At 42.8% G+C, this 19,353-nt stretch overlaps 2 protein-coding genes across 2 annotated transcripts in view; both read right to left on the reverse strand.

Moving 5' to 3' along the window:
• The window catches only part of LOC140077967 (cytochrome P450 2G1-like), a 119,169-nt gene that overhangs the window by 57,805 nt on the left and 42,011 nt on the right, over positions 1–19,353 (reverse strand). The window lies entirely within an intron of this gene.
• Positions 2,843–16,156, reverse strand: LOC140077976 (cytochrome P450 2A4-like). The gene is made up of 9 exons (XM_072125671.1): positions 15,874–16,156; positions 13,885–14,047; positions 12,625–12,774; positions 11,163–11,323; positions 8,726–8,902; positions 6,915–7,056; positions 6,252–6,439; positions 5,525–5,666; positions 2,843–3,267 (listed from the first exon to the last, which is right to left on the reverse strand). The coding sequence occupies exons 1-9, from the start codon at positions 16,051–16,053 to the stop codon at positions 3,083–3,085; spliced, it is 1,488 nt and encodes a 495-aa protein (XP_071981772.1). The 5' UTR covers positions 16,054–16,156; the 3' UTR covers positions 2,843–3,082.

Raw genomic sequence — 19,353 nt, forward strand, 5'->3', positions numbered from 1 at the left:
AAAGTCTCATTGACATAGACCCTAATTGCGCCAAATTCATTATTTGTAAAGACAAGTTCTCTGGTGTTCTCTCTAAAAATAAAAGACATGCCATGTAGATGGATTTCGCACTTTATCCCAGATATTGATCTTCAGAACTGGGTGGCTTCAGGTATTACGCATAGAGCGGAGATTTGGGATAACGGTCTTCTAGCGTTCTCTGAGATTTGTACCAAGTTTGCTATAGCTCATTGCTACTTTTCTAAGTATCTAAGACTCAGGAATTTTATAGCCATAGTATTTTATAGTTAGAGATGAGCGAGTATACTCGTCTGAGCTTGATGCTCGTTCGAGTATTGAGGTACTCGAAACGGCTCGTTGCTCGGACGAGTATTTCCCCTGCTCGAGATTGAGCATTTAATTAAAATAACACAGTGAAGAACAATGAAGAATTGAATAAAAACAGTGAACACAGGATCATTTAAGTGAAGAACACAGTGAAAAACATAGTGAAGAATAGATTACAGATGTTCGGCACATCTGCTTACTTGGTCGGAAGATACGCGCGAAACGGTGCGAACAAAATAGTATGTGAAGAACAATATATATATATATATGTGTGAAAAACACATTGAAGAACACGGGGAGCAGCACAGAGACATCGGGGGCACAGCAGCACGGAGACATCGGGGAGACTTAAGTGGAAGAAGAGGAGCGGATCCCGGGACAGCGTATCTCCGACAAGTAAGCAGATGTGCCGAACATCTGCAATCTATTCTATTCACTGTGTTTTTCACTGTTTTTTTCACTTAAATGATCCTGTGGTCACTGTTTTTATTCTATTCTTCACTGTTCTTCACATCTGCTAACTTGTCGGGAGATAATATACGCGCGGAACAGTGAAGAATAGATTGCAGATGTTTGCATACATCTGATAACTTATCAGAAGACATTCTTTTTCAATTAAATAACACATTTTATTCCCGAACCATGGTCCCTTTGAAAATTGACTTCAATGGGGCTCGTTATTCGAGTCGAGCACTCGAGCATCAGGAAAAGTTTGTCTCGAATAACGAGCACTCGAGCATTTTAGTGCTCGCTCTTCTCTATTTATAGTGTACATTTGAGACTGCATTTTTGCTGCTCCGTAAACTAGCTAAATGTGTATCGTTCGCGTATGCTGCCTTAGGAAACGCCCAAGCACCAGGGGGAATTATATGCCTCCAACACTGGGAAAAGGATTTTGCGCTCTTAACAGACAGAGAGGTATGGGATTCATTGTTTAACATCACCAAAACCCTATCCAGCTGTGCTCTGCATTTGGAGACATGACGGAAACTGTTATAGAGGTGGTATTATAGCAAGGATTTATCCAACATTGTCAGACAATTGTGGTGCCAGTGAGAAACTGGGTCAATCCTGCATGTTTTTTGGCAATGCCCTTGTCATTCTGGAAACAAATGTATCCTGCAAGACACTTTACACATTCAGCTCTCATTGCAACCAGCCCTAGCACTCTAGGAATTTGACTGGCAGATCTACCACCCAGCGAAAGAGTTGTGACTTATCATGTCACTACCACAACAGTTACCAGGATAGCACAACTTTGGCGACCTACACAGATACCTTCATTTACGGAACATTACCAGAAAGTCTCAACTGCATCCTGGAGCATACACACAGCATTTCCTATAGGGCGCCAAGAAAAATTCTACAAACACTGGGAACACTGATTGTTGTCACCATATTCCAGGTCTTCCGAGCACCAAGCTTTTGTAGAAACAGGCCTATTGGACAATTAAAGTTCACCCAATCCACACCATGAGTAACAGGAAGGAAAGTGAAATAAACCATGAAGTATGATGTACATTTATGCACCAGCCTAAAAAGTACAACTGTGAAGGTAGAGCAGCACTGTGAGGGAAGGGACTAAGGTCCCAGTGTGGGTGCAAGCCTCCGCTCACCGGACTCAAGGTAAGCAAACGACTGCCAAAGGAAATAAAAGAGATGAAGCAGCACTCCTGGAAAAAGCTAGGTGTTTATTCACCCAATGGGGGTCATTGGGTGAATCCAAGGGCCCGATTCGCGTTTTCCCGACGTGTTACCCGAATATTTCCGATTTGCGCCGATTTTCCCTGTATTGCCCCGGGATTTTGGCGCACGCGATCGGATTTTGGCGCATCGCCGCCGGCATGCACGCGACGGAAATCGGGGGCGTGGCCGAACGAAAACCCGACGGATTCGGAAAAACCGCTGCATTTTAAAAAAAAAATGTTGACGCTCGGTACGCGCTTACCTTCACTCAGCCCGGCTCGGTGTACTCCAGTGCGTGCCGATGCTCTTCAGCGCAACAGCGACATCTGGTGGACGGCGGAGGAACTACCTTAGTGAATCGCCGGAAGACCCGAATCCACTGCAGAGAACGCGCCGCTGGATTGTGAATGGGCCGGGTAAGTAAATCTGCCCCATAGTGGAAGGTGCAACGTTTCAGCCCCTCAATGGGGCTAGTTTCAAGCATGGTTGAAAAAAGCTCCATTGAGGGGCTGAAACATTGCACCTTCCACATTGGGTAAATAAACACCTAGCTTTTTCCAGGAGTGCTGCTTCATCTCTCTTATTTCTTTATTCACCAGCCTAAATTTGTTTTGAAGACCTTGATGTACCATGTTTAGCTTTGTTTGTGTTATTTTTTTGTTCTCTTGAGTTACCTACTATGTTCATGATATCGAGTTGAAAGATATATTGAGTTATACTATGAAAATTGTATAACAACTGTAAAATGCAGATGTGGATATGCCATGTAAATGATTGAGAACTCTATGTACTATCTATGATCTCCTATAAAATTTATTAAAAAAAAAAAAAAAAAAAAATATCAACAAGATCTATTTAATGAGTAACCCGTTTACGGTTTTCTTCACTTTTGCATGTTATGTTCATGAAATACAGAAGAAATGTCAGCCATTTTTCAAAAACAATACTCAAAACCTACAATGCTACGAGGAGTCACTGTGCTCTACTGTTATAGGATACAATATTCCATAGTAGTAGCCAGTAGGAAAACACAAATATAATACTAAAAAAAATTAAAAATAATTCCAATTCAGAGACGAGGGATGACTTTCATCTGGTATGTACGGGGTATTGATGCGTTGGTCTTGGGTTCTGGTTTTATGCTCAAGGTCTCTTTGTCTATGGTGGGCTCCAAGGTAAACTTCTGCAGAATGGTGGTGAGGAAGAGGAAGAGCTCCATGCGGGCCAGGCCTTCTCCTATACAAATACGTTTACCTAAGGTGATAGTACAAGAATAACACATGATTTGTCAGCTAAAATTATCCACAGGAATACCTAAAATTGGACAACATCTTTAAAATGGGCATAATGGGGGTCATTTACTAAGGACCCTATTCGCGTTTTCCCGACGTGTTACCTGAATATTTCCGATTTGTGCCGATTTCCCCTGAATTGCCCCGGGATTTTGGCGCACGCGACCGGATTGTGGCGCATCGGCGCTGGCATGCACGCAACGGAAATCGGGGGGCGTGGCCGAACGTAAACCCGACGGATTCGGAAAAACCGCTGCATTTAAAACAAAAAAATCTGTCGCGGAGCTTGCGCTTACGTTCACTCAGCCTGGCTCGGTGAATTCCAGCGCGTTCAGATGTTTTTCAGCGCAGCAGCGCCACCTGGTGGACGGCGGAGGAACTACCTTAATAAATCCCGGCCGGACCCGAATCCAGCGCAGAGAACGTGCCGCTGGATCGCGAATGGACCGGGTAAGTAAATCTGCCCCAATATGTTTGATGGGATAGGTGATAACCATCTGATCAGTCAGGGTCCAGCTGCTGAAACCCTCACCAATAACTGAAATGCTGGTCCCATCCTCACTAGTTTATAGAGCGACAGGTCAAAATTGTGTCCTGCCATGCCATTCCATACCATGGGAGAGCCAGAGACACCCGAGTGCTGGGCTCCACAATTTCTAACACTCCTATACAACTGAATGGATCCACAAAAAGCATGATCGATCTTCATCGATAGTGAGTATGACACTCATTCTCGGTATTGGTGGGGGTCCCAATATGGATAAAGAGAACTTGGTACAACCCTATAACAAGTTGTCCATTAAAAAAAAAAAACTTGTTTCAACCTCTTTTTTAGTCAATTTTAAACATAATGGGGCAGATTTACTTACCCGGTCCAGTCGCGATCCTGCGGTGCGTTGTCCGACGAGAATTCGGGTCTGCCGGCATTCACTAAGATCTTGCGCCCGATATCCAGCAGGTGTCACTGCTGCGCCGAGGTCCGCCGGAGTTCACCTTCTTCTTCCCGGTGCATGTAAGTGCTTGATCTGCGTTTTTTCGGAATCTGTCAGGTTGCCCCCCACATGCAAGCCGGCGCAAATCAGAAATATTCGGGAAACCTGACAAAAGTGCGGCATTCGGACCTTTAGTAAATGAGCCCCAATGAGAAGGAACTTTTCAGTAAACAATACTATGATCCAGCACTCATTCCTATATAAAGTTGTACGAGTTTATACATCAAAGTCCAGCATAATTAAAAAATCAGCATCCATCACCTTTTATATCCGCTTGATGCGTTCTTAATTATAGCTATGAGTGCAGAGGGTCGCAGTATGAGGACATTCCCCCAATGCAGTAACAGAAGCTACAATCCTGGGGAGACACCCATCAACAATTCCAATCACTAGCGAATGGGCAGCAATTGTGATTATTATCCTCTTCACGACATCTCCAAGAGGCGTGGAGGTCCATGAAAGGGGTGCAGTCGGTGGGGGAGTGGGCTAGTGAAAGTTTGCATTCTGTCAATATTTTGAAGGCAGGTAAGACCTTACATAAAATATACACTTTGCAGGTGCCCTGCTGCCACATTAGGAGTCATAAGCCTCATGATGTATCCGGCTACACTGGAGGGGAGGCGATTTCCTCATAGACCAGGTGCTTATACGTCATTGTATGATGAAATCACCTCCCCGCCAGCGTAGCCAGAGTATAATTCCTTTGGTTTTATGGTTTGTTACATATAAAACCTGGAAACCATCTCATTGATGGAACTTACAATATTGGGGCTCATATACTAAGGGTCCGTCGGACGCATTTTCATTTTGCGCCGAATTGCCCCAGGATTTTGGCACACTCGATTGGATTTTGGCGCATCAGTGCCGGCTTGCATGCGACAGAAATTGGGGGGGGGGGCGTGGCCATCGGACAACCCGACGGATTCGGACAATGCACAATATTTAACATTTAGAATTGTGTCGCAAGACACGCACTTACAAGCACCGGGAAGAAGAAGTTGAACTCTGACGGACCTCGGTGCGGAAGCGACACATGCAGGAAATTGGACGCACGACCTTAGTGAATCGCGGCAAACCCAATTTCTCGTCGGACAACGAACCACGGGAACGCGACAGGACCGGGTAAGTAAATCTGCCCCATTATGTTTGATCCCAGAGAGAAGGCAAAGTGTGAAGAAGATTATTCTTTAACTGAACGCAAAGAGGGAAAGAACAATAATCTCTTACCGGTGGAGAATGCCATAAAGGCCTCACTTTTTTTAAAGCCACCATTATCATCAAGAAAGTGCCCAGGATCAAACTCTTCTGGATTCCTAAATTGTTTGGGGTCTTTCAGGACAGAGGTCAGGACTGGAAACACCATGGTGCCCTAAAAGTAGAAGTACAAGTCAAGTAGATTTAGAGCGCCGGTAAACGTCTAAGAGTGTAAACAAGAGTCTAACGCCAAGCCTCTCAAAAAATACAAGCATCATGTAAGCCATTGACCAGGCCTTATCTTTGCTTTTTTTTGTTTTTTTCCTTGGGGAAAGCAAGGGCAGGTAAGGGCATTCTTACTATAGTATCTGGCAGAAAACCGGTGCAGCCTAAAGCTAAAATGTCTGGCAGACAAGACCTGGTCTAAAAAAAAATACTCGAAACGTGTCAGCTTGTCTGCATGTATGTAGTCACTTTTTTATGTAATCTAATAAAATATGAAACTCCTTTAATTTTTCTCCAGTGTTTGTTTTCTTGGTGTCTGGACAACTTGTTCCATGGCACGGACCTAAAATTTGATTAGACCCACAATTACAAGGACCTCCAGGGGTGAACTGAATTGGAATTTTTCAATGTATCTGATTTATATGGGTCTGATCTGTCATAGATAGTATTAACCGGTATCTACTGAGAGGATGGAGTTGAATTTGAAGATCTAATGAAGTACGAGAGTTTGAGAAGACCATCTTATAGTATATACCTTAGGAATGTGATATCCTCGGAAGGTTGTGTCTCTGCTTGCACCATGAGCAACTCCTAGAGGGACAATATCTGCAAATCTCTGGATCTCGTGGATCACGGCGTCTGTATAGGGCATCTTACTCCTGTCATCTATTGATGGACAACGATCTTTGCCGATCACATTGTCAATCTCCTCGTGGAGCTTCTCTGAAATTGATCAAAAACGGATTAGATTTTTTTAATTCAAAATGGCATAATATTATAATTTTATATGTGTTTTTAGCAGGACATTTTGAAGAGCCTGGCATATTGTATATTCTATGAGGCAAAGACAGAATATAGACAGTAACCTAATGAATCAATAGTACAACTGAATACATGAAACCTTTTAATGTATCTTTTCTTGCCTTTTACCCTGATTTCTCGATGTAGGCGTCAGATTACATACCGGTTCTTTGTAGAGGAGTAGCAGAAAATAACAGATGATACTCCTCCTCCAACCAGCACCAAGGAGACTGCAGATTCACAGACAGAGACTATAGAGAGTAGAGCTGCTAAAAATAATATGTGTATATGCGTTTGGGACCCTTCCTGACAAGCAGTCAATGTGTGACTGCTACTTTTCTACCCCTCATAAGGGAAATGAAACATTTTATTTCCAAATCAGTAACTGGTTAATTACCTTGTATTTCCGGATATTTCAAAAGTATCAGAAATCCATATCTCAGGGTCAAACTTGTCGTCTCTGTCCCCGCAAAGAACAGATCAAATACTGACGCCACTAAGTTGGTCTCATGAAATTCTGTGTCGGGATTCTTTTTTTCCTAAAAATAAATATAAATTAGGTTTTTTATTGCCAAAAATAATTAAAGACAACCTTCCATCCCATCCTTTACATCCTTTGATAGATCCTGATCAACTGATTCTGTTTATATTTGGAATTTTCTCATTAACTTTTACCATTCCAAAGTAATCAATCTCATTATTGTCAGATGGATGGAGTCGGGATCTCTGCTCCAGCAGAGATATCCATTTAACAATAGAGATCCTGATAAGCAAATTGTGGCTTATTTACCAAGGTCCCACGGCCGCATTTTCGCTGGGTTCCCTGACTATTTGGGGATCGTGTCTGGGATTGTGTTGCACGCGATTGTTTTGTGTCACAATCGTGCCGGCTTTCACGCGACACAAATCGGGGGCGTGCCATTGGACGATCTGACAGATTCGGACTACACGAGGAATTTAACAAGTCAAATTGTGTCGCAAGACAATGCACTTACATACACCGGGAAGAAGAAGGTGAACTCCAGGGGACCTGAGCGGGGAAGCGACACATGCAGGATCTCGGGTGCACGATCTTGATGAATTGCAGCAGACTTCATCCTCGTCAAACAACGCACCTCGGGGATTGCGCAGGGACCGGGTAAGTAAATCTGCCCCATTGACTATTTAAAATGACCCTAATGTGTGCTAGGAATTATCTGACTATTCCTGGGCTGGCAGTAATGGCAGCTGGCAGCTTGGCACCACTTATCTGCCAGTAGAGATCTAAGGATTGCTCAGGAATGGTGGGTTTTAGGGCAACAAATCCAACCATGGCAGGATCAGTGGAGTAATGGTCATTAAAGATTGGAGTTGATGGAGGTGGTATAAGGTCATCTCAAATTCCTACACAATGGTACAACATAAACGCACATTGACAGGCTGTAATAGGATGTATGGAGAGGTCTCACAGAAGACAGGTCTCTGCTGCTAACTGTCTACCCCAATCACAGTAGTTAAAGAGAACCTGCCATTTAAATGAAACCACCCAAAATAAATACTGTACTTCAATAAAACTATGATTATAAAGCATTGCCCTTAACCCTCAATGGTTCTTTTCCATGGCTAATCAATTGTCACGACAGGTGGGCACTTTTAGAGCTATTACAGTCTGCCAGAGGCAGTTGTATTGCATTATACTTAATGAATGGTCAGAGCAACTAGGCAAGTCCTGGGGGCATGAAATAAAAGGAGAAAAAAAAAATCTAAAAAGTTACAAAATATGAAAAAACTGCACTAGAATGCATAGAAACATTCAAAAAACATAAACATATTAGACATTGCTGCATCCCAAAGTTTCTAATCAACCAATTCTGATCTAAAAATAAAAATTATTATCCCATATAGAAAACAAAGATTAAAATGACCAATATGAAACTTTTTCACCATTTTGCTTCCCATAAATATTTAACAGCAAAGTAATCAAAAGGTCTTACACTTGCCAAGATGGTATCACTGAAAACTTCATCTTATGTTACTAGTGGAAGGAGGAAAGTTAAAAAAAAAATGGAAATGCAAAAACCTTACTCTGGAAAGGATTAAGGTCCCATATACTTTTTGTTGTACAGAAATGTTCTCTTTCTAGATAATAAAAGATGGTGTCAGCCTCAGACGATGGAATAATTTCTGTGAAAACAAGGTCTAAAAATGGAAGATTATCTACATACCCACCTCATCCATCTTTATGAGGAAGCAATCTATGAAGTCACGGGGGCAGTTCTCATCCAGGGTGGCCCGGTGGGAGTTCATCATCTCCTTAATGAATTGTTTCAGACTGTCCATAGTTTTGAAGATCCCCTGGTGGGGCCCGGGAAGACGCGACATTATAGATGGGAATATCAATAAAATCTGATTGGAAAAAAGTATAAAAACAACATTAATATTCTTGGTCGAAGAAGGAAAAACAGGAGGTTCCATCGGCATCAGGCAAAGAAAACATGGTAAAAAGTGATCACATAGAAAAAAGAAATAGGTAACGCGTTTCAGACCTCTAGAATGGGTCCTTAATCATAACTCGCCAATTAATATTCTTCTTTACTTTGGCTTAAAGTAGGAATAAATGGACTTATTGAAGTTCTGGGTTCTGTCCGGGTTGGGTACCAAACCCAAATGCCACCAGTAAAATTTGTGTCTAGTTTCATGTTTTGGGGACCCGAAACCGCAATGTATGGCAAAGACCCAAACACTGCAGATTCGCTCATCACTAGTTTTAAGTTATACTTTAATCTTTACAAAAATGTTTTAATGTTGCTTTGATGCGTGTAAAACTAATAGGTCATTTAAAGAATTTAGTTTATGTTTTGCATCTACAGCTCCTAAGATTTCACACACAATTTCACTCCTCATAAGATTTCACATAAAAGCGCGAAATCTCGAAAGGCTATTTTGAGCCCCATATGGCAGCTAGTAGTTAAGTGGGGTAAAACCTGCTGAAATGTTCTCAAAATGGATACAGTCATTTTACACCTAGGATGGTAACAAAGATATGGCGGTTTGCACTACGTGTAGGGAAAAAATGGTTTTACCATCATCACAGTCAGGGATTGTTCACTGTATTACTGTATTTTTCAGACTATAAGGCGCACCATCAATAAATGCTTGCTATCCCGAGTGGGAAAATATGCTAAGTTTTCCAGGATGGGATAAAGAAAACCACGCCTCTTTTAGCTACCTTATAAGGCAGCTCCCTTGACATGAAGCATGACCTACAAGAGGCCTTATGACATGATGCGAGATTAAAATCAAACCAGTATATCTCTTCCAGAAGAAACAGACTCCCAACTGTAGACAGCACTGTTTCGACCTGTTTGGGTCTCCTCAGTACAGCGTAGGGAACTGGTTGGGCTGGATGAGAGGCTTGTGACTAGGGTCAGGAAGTAAGAGTTCTTCTTACGAAGACTGCCAATTAAGGCCACCACGTAGGTGTGTGGAGTCTTATAGCCATGGATGCTCCACTATGGGATTCTGGGAAAATATGCAAAGTTTTCCAGGATGGGATAAGGAAAACCACACCTCTTTTAGCTACCTTGTAAGGCAGCTCCCTTGACATCAAGCATGACCTACAAGAGGCCTTATGACATGATGCGGGATTAAAACCAAACCAGTGTATCTATTCCAGAAGAAACAGACTCCCAACTGTAGACAGCGCTGTTTCGACCTCATTGGGTCTCCTCAGTACAGCGTAGGGAACTGGTTTGGCTGGGTGAGAGGCTTGTGTGCTATCCAGAGTGGCAGACCTGTGCTCAGTTCAAGGCAGCTGTTGTCTGTAAGTACGGTTGATATATAAGGCGCACTGGACTACAAGGCGCACCTTTGATTTCTGGGAAAATCAAAGGATTTTTTGTGCGCCTTATAGTCCAAAGAATACGGTACTGTAAGTGAAGTCTGCAAACTATGGAACTTGCTGCCTCAGGGTGTTGTGCTATCTTATGGGAACTAGAGTCTTGGGTCGAGACACTGATCTATGGACTATGTTTAGGCAGCTCAGTGGTTTGCATTGTTGCCTTACAGATCTATAGTTATGCACCTATTTGTCCAGTAGTTTTAGACATATTGCTATTCCCAGACACTCCTGAGAGATTTATCAAACGGCCAAAGCCACTTTAATAAATTCACCAGACAGTGGAGCTCCAAAGCCAATCATAGAACTATCACAAGGACCAGGACAAATAACCCCCATTATGATATATTTACTATGCCTTCTCCACTAGTTGTCTGGCATCAGAGGCATCATGTAACAAGCCTATCGCCAAGTGTTTTTGTGTTTTTTTTGCCTGTTCATGTCCCTGTCCTGTCATATTACTATAGTCTCCGCTCAAAACTATAGCTAATTACTTCTCCATCTGCTAAATCTAAGTAGATCTGGATGCTATCTCTGCCAGGTCAGGCTAGTTTAGACCAGGACTGGCCTGGCAGAGCTAGAGTACGGAACTACAAAGAGGCAGCAGCCTTATAGTATTTCAAAGTCCCAGTCTTAATAGTTCCCCAATGTAGTCAACCATAATCTACGTCGGCCATAGTTGACAAAAGTAATATACATCTTTTATTTGAGTAAATCCATTTTTATATATTGTTCCCATATCAATTTAAAATATTTCGTGATAGCTACCTGTCCAGAACGAGTGTTGAACAATTGGAGAAGGTCCTGAAAATATGACAAGAGAGCTAAGAATTTTTGGTCTTCATAGTCAAATCTCTCACCGAACACAACGGAGCAGATGACATTGGAAACAGCTTGTTGCAATACATTAGTTGGGTCAATGGGATCATCTGGGGATACAAAGATGCAGGTCTTAATTATTGTTCTTAATATAAGAACGATACTGATATTTAGTAAATATGGACGATAAAGTACATGGCCGCTTTGCCAGAGAAAAGAAAAAACATAACAATTATACCAATTAAGACATAGTTGGTCAAAAAAAGTCCATCCCCAAATATTGTAGCCAGAATATATCCATATCTCAAATATCTGTGTGCCTTTGTTTGTGGGCCGTATGAGATCGACACAGCTCACACAGCAATGTCAATTAAAAATGGCTGCCAAAACAAATAGTTCATATCGCACATGCCCAATAGAAGGTAATGGCATCCCCGAAGATAGAAGATGAATATGTTTGCTTATTTACTTAAATCTTAGATATAAGCAGGGGTGCAATGATCACGGTGGCAGAGGGTGCGACCACGACCGGCCCCCGGGACAAGAGGGGCCTGAGCCATAGCAGTCACATCCGTTGTCCGAGCCCTTCTGTCATGTATATGCTAGCCATGGGGGGTAGCTGCGGGGATGCCGCCTGCAGCTATCACAGATTAAAATCTGGGAGGCCGCCGGGTTCTCGACTATTAAAGTTCTCAGCTGTATCAAAGCTGTCCTCCGATACAGCTGAGAGTCGATTAACACTGACACTTCCTGCTCTGTTACTCTTTGCAGAAGAAGTGCGTGCAATGGCGGGCACATGACTCTGTGCATAAATTACACAGCCGGAGCCAACGGAGCAGAAAGAGGTGAGTATATATATATATATTTATTTTTTCCTGACCCTGGTATATAGTATGGGTGGGGGCTGAGGAATAATGGCTCCTTTATGTAATAAGGGGATGTGAAGGGAAATGGCTCCTGTATATAATAGTTGAGGTGTAACCCTGCACCACATCATTAATAAATGGGAGTAAACTTAAATTAATAAGGATATTATTGCAGTATATAAATTGGGAAAGTTTTTATCTATGTGATATTATACTGTAAGTGACTGTGGTGTTTTTAGGTGCACCGTTCTGCGGTGATCTGTATGGAGCTGAAGACATCTTCTGGTGAATTCTGTAACAATAAGTTACGGTCTGAGAATTTATCAAAGTTCTGTAACTGATGGAGAAGAATTGTCATGAGTGAGAAGCCACCAAATTGAAGACCAGAGAGGATTGAAGCTACGTGTGTAGTATTCTGAAGTATTGGTGCAGGATGGGGGTCGGCAGTGAGGATGTAAGTATATGGGGGCCCCAATTCTAAGTTTGGATCAGGGCCCACTGGAGTCTTGTTATGCCACTGGATATAAGCCTAGAACTCCGCCCACCTTGGTCCTTCATAAATTTTTCAGCTAAACATCGGGCTTCATCTTGGATTCTTTCTTCAATGCTTCTCTTTCCCATTCCGAAATTCCTCAGAGTTGTGAGAGAGAATCGACGAAGGATTTTCCATCTTTCTCCGTTGCTGGCAATGACCCCTGTAAGTTCAAAAAGTTATATGAAAATTAACTAATACACAATATATCACAATCCTGTTAGGTAATAAACATTGCCTGTGTGTTTTTGTAACATTTAGATTGTCAACTTTAGAGGGTACCAGTTATAGCTGGTATCTTAAAGTTACCGGGGCTCATTTACTAAGGGTCGCGCTGCACACTTTTGTTGGACTGCGCACCTTTATCGGGGCTAAAACGGGCTACACAGGTATCTAGAAGTGTGTGCACTTGGATTGTGGCACACGCAACATTTTTTGAGGCAATGGCCTCCGTGCGACACAAATTAGGGGGCGTGCCGCCGGATGGTCCGACTTATTCGGACTGAGTGCAGGATTTAACTTTTAACTTTAAACTTTCAGATTTCCAAGTCACAAGCCCTATGTTTAAAATGCACCACAAAAAAGACGGTGAACTCCGGGAACCTGAGCGGGGAAGCGACACATTCATGATTTCAGGCGCACGATCTTAGTGAATCGCGGCACGCAGTATTATACACGGACAGTGCACTTTCAGTAAACTCCGGTGACCCAGTAAGTAAATGTGCCCTAATGTATCAAGTTAAACATCCAACACAGCAGGACTCCAAGTCACTGACCTGCGCCATACGCGAAGGGCATCTGGGTTTTGGCCAACCTGTAGACCATTTTAGCAGTACCAAAGAAGTCAATGGAGCTCAAGACAGAGGTCCTTTGTTCGATGAACATCTATCTATCTATTTATCTATCTTTCTATCTACTTCTATCTATTCTGTTAGTTCTGCTGGTATGAAATAATTCAGATCTTGGTGCCTCATGGTTAACGGGCTTTCCACAATGATATATTGATCCCTTATCTCGTGCCTACAGGATAAATGCTAAGCTTGATTCAGATCACTTCATGAAATCGATATATACTGTAGTTAAAACATCAAATATTTGAGCCGGCTCAGGAAGGTTTCCCAATTACATCTCGTACGGTAAGATCAAATTTTCAGATATTGTAAAACATGATAGATATTGTCCTAAATGAATGGTTTATAAACATTATAGAAAATCACTTACCAATCACAAAAATGTCTTGTTTTTATGGTCGTAATTTGTTTAAGTCTCTTACCAAAGTCCTTGGTAACAAATTCTCCGAGTCCGGTGTCGACCCTATCATTAAATGCATCGCCATGGTCCACCAAGGCTTCCTTCACCGCATCGTACCCAATCAGGACTATCGCCCGAACGTTTGCCAGGTAGATGGTGTAGACAGGTCCATGCTTCTCACTCAACTGAAAACAATAGAAAACAATAAAAGCACAAGCTGTCTGTAGTCTTCAGTCCAAGGTTATGCTTATGATTACAAGAGGATGGTATAGGTCAAAGCAGATGCTGTGTACGTACATACCATGATCCTCTCCAGAGAGATCAAGAATATCTTACTAGGAAGAATCAGAAAAGGTTTTATGGATTTCCTAAGGATTGCATTGAAAACCTACAATATGAATTGAAAAACTAAACTAAGCTCGAGCCAGAGGATGGCCCAGGTTGTGACTTTATCATGGCCCCGAGGGAGGGGATAATCACTGGCCCACATTTACTAAAAACAATGTAAACAGCACTATGGGGCTCATTTACTAAGGGTCTGTCAGACACATTTTTGGTCAGGTTTCCCGACGATTTCTGTTTTGCGCCGAATTGCCCCGAGATTTTGGCGCATGCGATCGGATTGTGTTGCATCGGCGCCGGCTTGAATGCAACAGAAATTAGGGGGCGTGGCTGTCGGACAACCCGACAGCTGGTGAACTTCAGTGCCACCTGGTGGACATCAGAGGAACTACCTCAGTGAATGCCGGCTGGACCCGAATCCACCGCAGAGAACGCGCCGCTGGATCGCGAATGGACCGGGTAAGTAAATCTGCCCCATTGTGTCTACATCATTTCAGAGCAGGTTAATTGAGAACCTTACTTTAACCCATTGTGTTCCCAAACATCATGGTGCTGCAAGGGGTGTATGAAATGGGCACATGGGCTTTGCCCTCTTCATACACATTGGGGGGCATTTTCTAAGGGCCCGATTCGCGTTTTCCCGACGTGTTACCCGAATATTTCCGATTTGGGCCGATTTCCCCGGGATTTTGGCGCACGCGATCGGATTGTGGTGCATCGCCGCTGGCATACATGCAACGGAAATTGGGGGGCGTGGCCCCGTCGGATTCGGAAAAACCGCTGCATTTAAAAAAAATCTGTCGCGGAGCTTTGCACTTACCTTCACTCAGCCCGGCCCGGTGAACTCCAGTGCGTTCCAATGCTTTTCAGTGCAGCAGCACCTCCTGGTGGACGGCGGAGGAACTACCTTAATGAATCCCGGGCGGACCTGAATCCAGTGCAGAGAACACGCCGCTGGATTGCGAATGGACCGGGTAAGTAAATCTGCCGCCTTTGGGTGTTTGCTGCATAATGCTCACAGCTCCATACAACAAAGTAAAAAAAAAAGTTATTGGTCTCAGAATTTGGTCTAGAATAAAACCTATATGAGATTATACCGACCCAAAGAATAAAGGGGAGGTGTCATCTGGAGTGTACAGTGAAAGCCGTAAGTACAATTTGTGACACAGAAAACAGGCCTTTACATAGTTCCTTATGGAGAAAAATAAAAAATTTATGGAATTTTAAAAGTGAAGAGTGAAAAATGGAGACGCAAAAGTGAAAAAGGGCTGTGTGACTAAGGGGCTGAATGCCAGGGTGTCATTCTTAATTTCCCCTGTGGGGGTGCTGTAGCCACTTGTATACTGATTCCACAACTTATTACAGCCAATAGCTGATGGTTCTAGCATTGCGATCCGCATATAATTCATTGTAATCCAGACGCTTTATTTTGTGCAGGATACAGGTTGCTGTTTACGTAGATTATTTGTAACTCCATAAGCGACAAGTACGGAAAGTCATAAAATAGTCATTGTAGATAAACAGCGGCTCTGCGGAATACACATTCATTACAGTGAAGGTTTCCGAGACATTTGCGAAAGTTCAACCACAGATTTACAACTGCAAATTCAATGTAACCACTGCCATAATGAGAGTAACATCTCAGGTAAGTAGATACAGAAGAACTTACCTTAACTAAAGACTGTGGTAGTTCAGAGGTGTTGATCTGTAGAACATTCCCCAAACCGGGTAGAGGGGTAGGTCCTGGAGGTAGGTTCTTCTGGGTCACCCTGTTCCACCATTTAATGAGATAGATTAGTAGGGTGACCCCAGTAACCAGGAGAAGTGTCACTGCAACGTTCAGAGCCATCCTGTGTCCCGGGGAGGACAGCTCCGTCTGTACTGAGCTCCTTTGTGCTTCTGCTTGTCCTAGAAAGCAGTCTGGGTGTGTCTAAAGTCCAGGCATTGTTGCATTTGTATTGCACAGGGGAATTTTTTTTGGTTTTTTTTTGTTTCAGCTTTATTAGCACAGAAACGTTTTTTTTTTTTTTTTTTTTAACCACCACATGAAGTCGAAAAATAAGGGGAAAAAAATTAACAAAGAAATATAAAGAAAATTATAAATCACGAAAATCACTAAAGGCAACACGAAAGAAAACAAATATCGGACAACCCGATCTGTAGTCAGGAAAACCGTTATCCTGAGCTACACTCTGTCCAACCCGACTCTTCACGTAGAGATCGTAATATGCGTCACAATGAAGGGTCAAGAGATTATATACACAGAACGTATGCAAGAGAAGGATTTGGCATTGGGGGACCCAGAGCAAACGTTTTGTGACCTCCCTAATTCTCTTGGTGTGAGCTGAAGGTAAAGAAACAAGAACAAAAAGAACAAGAGGAGAGGAAGTTACAGATCGGAATTTTGCTTTTCCTAGTTTCATCGAAACATTGTATGGGGCCCCCTGATCCCCCGGCCGTCCCTTAGCCTGGATAACAGAGAGGCTGATTGTGAGGAGGGAGGGAGGATGGTGCTGAAGGCGAGTGAAGATGTGGGCTGGATGGGAGGAGGAAGCAAAGACATGTGAAGTATGAGAGTATTAGAGGCGCCGCAGCAGCTCTGTGAGGAGGAGAGACGCTCACACAGCACTGACATCTACAGCCTGTCCCCGGGTTATGTACAAGATAGGGTCCACAGGTTTGTTCTGAAGTTGAATTTGTATGTAAGTCGGAACTGTATATTTTACAATTGTAGCTCCAGACAAAAATTTTTTCTGCCCCAGTGACAATTGGACAATTTTCTAATTTTTTTTCTGTAATGGGACGAAGGATTATCAATAAAGCTTCATTACAGACACCTTACAGCTGATCATTGCAGCCTGGGACTATAGTAACATCCAGAGAGGTCACCAGAGGTCACAGTGGGCAGAGGGGTCCGTCTGTAACTAGGGGTCGTCTGTAAGTCGGGTGTCCTTAATGTATATGCATGACACCTGCACAGGGAAAGTACAGCGAGGACATACAGAATGTAGGGCAGTCAAAAATCGTTTGATAAAATACAATTTGCAAAAAAAAATTTAGGTTTGATTTTCTATTGCAGATATAAATTACTTCCTATAAAAAGTAAGTTTAGAAAATTATCACAAAAATTTCTTGAAAATCCCAGTAATGGTGTGTTCACTTTTCGATAAGTTTTTTTCTGGGACCATTTTAAACAGAGTAGAATAAAAGGGTCCAAAACTGATTTATCCTCCAATCGAATTGCTCAATTGTACGAACTTACAAAACGTGCCAGAAATTGATACAGTCACAAGTGGAAATCAGCTCATTGTTATTCCCTATTGTAGTTAGGAATGATCTTTTCTTTGATGATGAGCACAATGGGGGTAATTTATCATTGGGGGTTTTTTGTCTCTGGGCCACATTTATCACTTTTGTGCGCCTAAGTGTAGTAGTTGCGCCTAAATTCTGTCGCACTGTTTTGCCAGAATTATCACAAGCTACAACCATCTGTGATAAGTATATTTTCTGCCTCTTATTAATCACTTTACTTTAACACAGTTTAGTCGCAATTTTGGCGCAGTTTAGGCGCAATGTTAGATTCAGGCACTTACATGTGATCCTGCTACAAGCTCCTCTCTGCTTCTCCCACAGCCCAGAATGAAGATAACACTCACAGCAGCACCCAGGTGTGTGACACCCAGCACCCAGTGACCTCCTCAGCAGGGGCTTCTCCTGGAGGGGATCCCCCAGTGCTGGTCTCCTGCTGCACCCCTGTAATTCTGCACAGTATCCCCCTCAGACACACTGGTGATACTGTGCAGAATTACATTGGGGACACTTGTCTGTAGTATCTGCAACATTCTGCAAAGTTCTCAGCTCTTGCTCTGAGCTCAGGAGTTTGCAGAATGTTTTGTTAATAGAAGGTGATGAACTGTAAATAGAGGCTGCAGCTCCTGTCTGCAGTGTATGTAGTGTGTCTATTATCTGTTCTAGTGTCTGTAGTGTCTGTAATGTCTGTATTATCTGTACTAGTGTCTGCAGTGTATGTAATGTGTGTATTATCTGTACTAGTGTCTGCAGGTCCTGTCTGTAGTGTCTCAATTAGCTGTACTAGTGTCTGTAGTGTATGTAATGTCTGTACTAATGTCTGCAGTGTATTTATTATATGTACTAGTGTCTGCAGTGTCTGGCTGAGCTTTGCTGCTGGAGATGAGCTGCTCTGCATGGGGGCTCAGTGTTACTTCTCAGTTTACGCCATCTTCAGGCTGGAGTGTTTTTGCCCGAGTGATGAATATCATTAGGTGCAACAAAACATCTGGATTGGTAAGATAGAAGAGGGAAACCTGGTTATTTTTGCTGCGCGGCTAGTTTGGCGTTTAATCGCAAAAATGGTGCGCCAGTATGAAAAGGCGCAAAAACAACAGAAAAACCGTGTGATACATGTGGCCCTATGTTTGTTGTTGTTTTGGGGCAGTTGTGGTACAGGTGCTGCTTTGCAACTTTCCATTGCGACAAATGAACTTAGGACAGTTCAAAGTCACGTTTACATAGACCCTGTTTGCGCCAAATTCATTATTTGCATAAACTAGTTTTCATGATTGGACTGAATTTATGATTTGCAACTTTCAGTTACGGTGCAAGTTTTGGCGCAAATTATAGCCAGTGCCTCTCCTGGTCTTTGTTCTGCGACTTTTGATGGTTTTTATGACTTTTTATGCTACTGTCACAAACAACCCCTGTAGAATTAGCAGATGCCAGGAGATTTATCAAGAGCCAAAGCCACTTTAATGACTCTGACTGCAGCAAAGCTCCAAAGACAGACATAGGGGCATACTTATCAGGGCCTCTTCGCGGGACCTGGCCTAGAAATAAATGCTGCGCAGCACCCCACTCAATACATCAAGAGACTAAAACCCCCATTGGGGGAGATTTATCACACGTGTCTGAGAGCATGGCAACCAATCAGAACTCAGCTTTAATTTTCCCACAGCTGTTTAGACATTTGAAGCTGAACTCTGGTTTCTGTGGGCAACTAGAACAGTTTTACCTCAGACATTTCTGATAAATCTCCCCCATTGAGTCAATACAGTGGGGTAATTTATCATTAGAATTGCTCCTTACGAGAGCTCTATGTCTGTCTTTGGAGCTCTGCTGCTGTCAGAAAGTC

The sequence above is a fragment of the Engystomops pustulosus genome, chromosome 9, assembly GCF_040894005.1.
Source record: "Engystomops pustulosus chromosome 9, aEngPut4.maternal, whole genome shotgun sequence".
In the NCBI taxonomy this organism is placed as follows: domain Eukaryota; kingdom Metazoa; phylum Chordata; class Amphibia; order Anura; family Leptodactylidae; genus Engystomops; species Engystomops pustulosus.